Here is a 6,335-nt window from a genome sequence, read left to right as displayed (position 1 = left end):
TCAGATTTGAACAACTTCCCAAAGATAAAACATCATATGAATCATGACAAAAACACCACAATCCAAATTCTGGGACCCTTCCGATTTCCACCCAAAAGCCACATTTACAAATTTGAAATTGCGGACCTCACTGCCTCTTTCAAAACCTTTCTCGACAAGATAACTACCAAATATTTCAACCTGGTTACATTTTTAAATCAAAAATCATCACTAAAGAACAAGAAAAATAACTAGAAGAAGTAGATGAAAACAAAAACTTATAATAAGGTACATACAATAGAGTTGGTAGCCAACACCCAGATACTATCTTCAAAATCATCATATACACGATTGTCAAGATAGTCCACAGTCTTCCCACAAAGTTAACAACAACACGAAAAAATGATCTCCAAAATAAACAGGAATAAAAACCTGGCATGATAAAACAGACGTACATAAACCTTTGCTGTTCTCAACAATAAAATAATCAACAGAAGAAAGAAAGAACAGAAAGAATTGGAAAAATTACCAAATCGGCACCAATGTCAAGAGAACCTTCGCTGTTCTCAATGACAGTGTCCCAAACATTAGAAATTTCCTTTTCGTATAAATCTTTTCTCATCATCAGCAGACTTTGATAAGCTTAAACAAAGAAGCCTATGAAAAATATTACCACACGATAAGAGAAAATGAAATATCACAATGAAAAAACTTGGTTAATCGAATACAATAACTACTATTCCGCTTTACAATAACTATCACAACAAAAACAGCTTTCATAATACAATAACTGAGTTTTCATAATACAATAACATTGTTATTGTAATACAATAATCGATTATTGTATTACAATAACAATGTTATTGTATTATGAAAACTCGATTATTGTAACTTGTAAAAAAGAGAATAATTGAACTTGTATAAATACAATAATGAAATACAAGTATTAGAATAATCACAGAAACAATAAACAAAATTGAAGAATAGGAAAATTGAAGAATAGGAAAACTGTTTTTATTTGAATCAAAAAACAAGCTAATATACTTTACAATAATCAAGTAACTACAATAGAATAACTGTCATAACCATTGTAAATTTATCAAACAGAAATATATAAAAAAAATTTCACATACCGAATGACTTGTACAAAAAAAACTTCTTGTGGGGGATAACCCTTTCCCAACCTTGACCAGCATGTCATTAAGTAAGAATGACCAGCAATCAATCACGTTCGATGTGATCATAGTCTTAGCAGACAATGAAATAATGTCATCTCGAGTTAACATGTGATGAAATGAAAACACAACCAAATCCTCCCTGCCACATGAAAACAAATTATATAGTAGATATATTAGCAAAAAAAGAAAAAAAAAGAGAGGGGACAAAAAACATATAATGCTTACCCAATTCGTAGGTCATGATCGTGCAGAAAACAGTAATCAAGTACAGTCTTCCTCCGCATTAAAATAGGAGCAAAAAGCTCCTTGTACTTGCACAAAAAAACAGAAACTACAACTGCATCAGGATTGGGTGATTCACAATCTAAATCACACCCTATACCACAAATCCCAAAAAACGTATGCTCAGGCATAACGTCTGAATGCAGCAGGTAAGCACTTATAACAGAATTATCTTGGATTCTATCCCCAACAACACCCTCGTTGACAACTTTGTTAACAACGTCATCCACACTACTCAAGTCCACAGTTTCATTCTCAACATCAATATTATCAATGCCGTCATCAGTTGGCACCTCCTCATTCGGTTTCTCAACCGCTACATCAGAGACCTTATTTTTACCTTTCTCCCGAGAATAAACCACCTTATATTTTTCGGGATCAAACGCAAAACCCCCATTCCTTTCATCTTTTCCCTTTTCATGCTCCCCCTTTTCATGCTTCCCCTTTTCATGCTCCTTACAAAAACTTTCATACAACGGCAGTTTACTTCCCGCCTGTTTCATTTCCTCAGCTTTTTCACAAATAAAATTGAAATATTTAGTGAACAAAGAATCATCGTCACTAATGAAAGCAAGAGTCGAAGAAATGAAGTGGTCTGTCGAAGAATCTTCAAATGTTGAAGAACCACACTCCTTCCCCATCGCTTCCTTCCGTTGCGTGTACAAATGGAGAAATATCTCAACATCCCTCTTCATCATCAAAAGATGTGCTTGGGAAACCTAAGAAAAAGAAAAAAAAATGAATAATTATACTAAGTCTTTACAATAATTATAATAACTCTTTACAATAATTATACTAAGTCTTTACAATAATTGTCCTAAGTCTTTACAATAATTGTACTAAGTCTTTACAATAATTGTCCTAAGTCTTTACAATAATTATAATAAGTCTTTACAATAATTATACTAAGTATTTACAATAATTGTCCTAAGTCTTTACAATAATTGTCCTAAGTCTTTACAATAATTGTCCTAAGTCTTTACAATAATTTACAATAATTGGAAAAATAATCGCTACAAAACTTTAAAATAACTACACTACACCTTTACAAAGAACTACACAAAAAATGATTGAAAGAATGATTGGAACTTACATCATGCCTTTGCTCGAATAACATCATCGAGTATCAAAACAACAGGCAGTTCCAGATACTTTTTCCCAGGTTCAGGTTTATCAACGACTGCACACACCTCAGCAGCTTTTGCTTCTCTTAAGCGTTTGCAGACAGGATACACACCATTGACATATTCCCCATTACCTAGCGAACCAGACTTGAGCTCGACATACACCTACTAACAAAATACTTCTCATCCCAAAGATTGCTTGATAAGAGGAGTCTCGAAGACATTGTTTTTTCCTTAAAAGACAAACGATGGAAGTATGCCACCATAACAACAAGTATGCAACCACGCAAAGTAGAGAACCCGGTTCTACACTCGCTCAACACCTGCGACTAATTTATCAAACACATACCCACACCAATCCAAATGGTGGATACGTGAAACATCTTGCACCGCTTTAAGAATTGTAAAGTCAATTCCATAATTTGAAGGGGGAGCAAGGATAATGGACATAGCATAAAGCACAAACTTGACCTCAAATTCATCTCCCCATCATCCCCCAAATCGTAATTGCAGTATAAACAAGCAGGGATAGTAACATAATTTGTCCCTTCTACGTTAAACTTCTTCGGAACTCGCTTTCAACGTTTCTTGTGAAGACAATACACTATGTCCAGTGTAAACAACCTCAACCTTATCACCACCATTTGGCAATCCAAAAACATCACACACATCATCTTTTGTGAGAAGAAATTTGACATCTCTTGCTTTAAAAATATGAGCAAGAGCATTAAAGTGTTTTACAAACAATGGTATAACACCCAATGGTATCTTGGTCACTTTAAAATCAAGCAAACCACCAAATCCGATCTCAATGATGACCTTCACGATTTGGACCAAGTTGTTTTACCAGATTAACCAAACCATTAGGACGATGACTCACTTTAATGTTTGAAGCAATGAAAAAGGAAAATCAAGCAAAAATTAAAAAGAGTAACACATCAAATAAAGAGAAACTCATAACAAGGGGGCAACACACATATACTCACATGTTCAATTTTGAAGTTCCGGGAACCCATCGAGCTTCTTTTTTGGAAAATTTACTTTTGAGCGTTTCAAATCATCTTTATTACCATCTTCGGGCTCCTCGCTACGTTTAGGACCCATTTGTTTGTATCATCGAGCAAAAGAATACAAAATTATCGAATAAACACAAAAATATGACAACAACTAATACAATAATGAATTTTAATAATACAATAATCAGATACAAAGAATACAATAACTGGACTTGACTAAAATGATAACTAAATAATACTACGTATAGAATAACTAAATTACTATATTACAATAACTATCACAATACATTACAATAACAACATCAATATATTACAATAACAAACTTTTCATATCAAGATAACTGGACTTGACTAAAAGCCGACTTTTAAACACTAACCAAAGATCAATATCTAAAATAATACTCATTACAATAACATATTTTCTAAATTACAATAACTAGCACAAATACATTACAATAACAACATCAATATATTACAATAACACAAATAATTCCAAACAAACACACATTATATTCATTAGAATGTACAGGAATTCAAGACAAAAAAGTAAAACTCAAGAAAAGATACAAAAAATGAAAAAATGAATTACGAAACCCTAAATTATGCGGAAAAATTGAAAAAATTAATTTAACAACAAAAACAAAACAAAATTAAACTATATACTAAACAAAATGAAGAATAAACACAGAAAACAAAAGAAAATCAAGTAGAAAACAAGAAGAGGAACCGAAAATCGAGTAGAAAATCAGCGGAAATTGAGCACAATAATCAAGTTCAATTGAGTTCATTGATTACTGTTGAGAGAAACCGAAAATGGAGTAGAAGGACGAACAAATTGAGCACAAAAATCAAGTTCAATTGACGAGAACCAAGAATTAAAGCGATTTAACGAAATTATGAGAGAGAACATTTAAAAATCGACGAGGATTTGCGTAAAATCGAACGAAAATATGAGAGAGAAAGAGAGAGAAAGATAGAGAAATAGTGAAACTGAATGAAAAAAGTGGGAAAAAAGAAGATCAAGTGTCAAAAATTTACTTTATATATGAGATGTAAGATTAAATCTCAGCCACATATCTTATGTTAGATGAATGGTCCATATTTAGAGGGGTAACTCACCAAAAGTACCTAACTCATTTGATCCTATATATATATATATATATATATATATATATATATATATATATATATATATATATATATATATATATATAGAGAGAGAGAGAGAGAGAGAGAGAGATTGGATTTGGTGATTTTGGTTCTTATGGTGAGTTGTGAGTTGGGGGAATCTCAACCACTAGATTATATTAGAGATGAGTGGCCAAGATCAAATCTTAAATGTCATATAAAACCATTGTCATTTACTTATTTTCTCTTTTTTCTAATGTTACTTTTTTTTTTTACTTTAATTTTTTTTTCTCTTTTTTTTACCTCGTGTTATTATGCTTTTTTTTTACCACTTTGATTTTTGTTTTCTCTTATGTTTTTCTTTAATTTACTCATTATGTTACCTTTTTTTCTTTTTCTTTTTGTACCGGATTTTTTTTTACTTGAAATTTTTTTTGCTCTTATTTTTTTTACCTCGTGTTATTATGCTATTATTGTGCTTTTTTTTTTACCTGGATTTTTTTACGACTTTGATTTTTTTCTCTCTTTTTTTTTTTTACCACATGTTATTGTGCTGTTATTGTTATTATTTGTTATTGTGATGTTATTCTCATTACTTTGATTTTTTTACGATTTTGATTTTTTTTTTTTTTTTTTTTTTTACCATATGTTATTGTCTTGTTATTGTTATTCCATTGTTATTGTGATGTTATTCTCATTTATTCATGTGAATTTTTTTACGACTTTGATTTTTTTCTTTTTTTACCTCGTGTTATTGTCTTTGTTATTCTCTTTGTTATTCTCTACCGTTATTAACATTATTGTGATGTTATTTAGGTGCCACTTTGATTTTTTTACGACTTTGATTTTTTTCTTTTTTTTTACCACGTGTTATTCTCATTGTTATTCTCTTTCGTTATTCTCTTTGTTATTGTGATGTTATTCCGGTGTCACTTTAAATTTTTTTATGACTTTGATTTTTTTTTACCACGTGTTATTGTACTGTTATTCTACTGTTATTCTGGTGTTATTGTGATTTTTTTACCCGACTAGAAACCAAAATACCTAAAATGATCAAGACCCGTATTGACCGTATTTACATGCGAAGTTGATCAAGCATCAGTGTTTTAAGTAAGAATGGAAGCTTCACCTACAAGACGAATTTAAAGCATGATATTGTACTTCACTATAAATCACAGGTCACAACTGAGCACATTTTTAACACCCAAAACGCCCCACTGAGCCAAGGTTACAGCAATGCATTTGACAAAATCTTAGTACTCATACCATTTATAATTCCCTGTGCATCTTTTCTCCTTCGATTTAGTGACATTTAAATGTCACCAGCAGATTATCCCGCAAGTGATCCTATTTTGGCTAACTTGAAGGTTTTATAACATCAAGTCATCAACGTCTGTCACCAGTTGATTAGCCCGTAAGCATCTTGCTTTGGCTAACATGAATGCTACACAGCATAAACATAACCAAGTACAGTGATTTCAGGCAATAGAGCCTTTATAAGCGGAAAAAATCACGTAAAATAACAAATTCACCTTCTGCAACTGTTGATAATCACAATCATTACGTCGCACCAAAGCATAACATTTACAGTCCTAGTTTTTCAGATGGCTGTTATTCGAAAGAGGCAG

At 31.7% G+C, this 6,335-nt stretch overlaps 1 protein-coding gene across 1 annotated transcript; it reads right to left on the bottom strand.

Annotated features, from left to right (window-relative positions):
• Positions 1-466: 466 nt before the first annotated feature.
• Positions 467-2,080, bottom strand: LOC141642733 (uncharacterized). The gene is made up of 3 exons (XM_074451653.1): positions 1,383-2,080; positions 1,113-1,296; positions 467-577 (listed from the first exon to the last, which is right to left on the bottom strand). Exons 1-3 carry the CDS (start codon positions 2,078-2,080, stop codon positions 467-469), a joined length of 993 nt encoding a protein of 330 aa, XP_074307754.1.
• Positions 2,081-6,335: the final 4,255 nt, after the last annotated feature.

The sequence above is a fragment of the Silene latifolia genome, chromosome 1 (assembly GCF_048544455.1).
Source record: "Silene latifolia isolate original U9 population chromosome 1, ASM4854445v1, whole genome shotgun sequence".
In the NCBI taxonomy this organism is placed as follows: domain Eukaryota; kingdom Viridiplantae; phylum Streptophyta; class Magnoliopsida; order Caryophyllales; family Caryophyllaceae; genus Silene; species Silene latifolia.
This window is presented reverse-complemented; position numbering and strand designations above follow the sequence as displayed.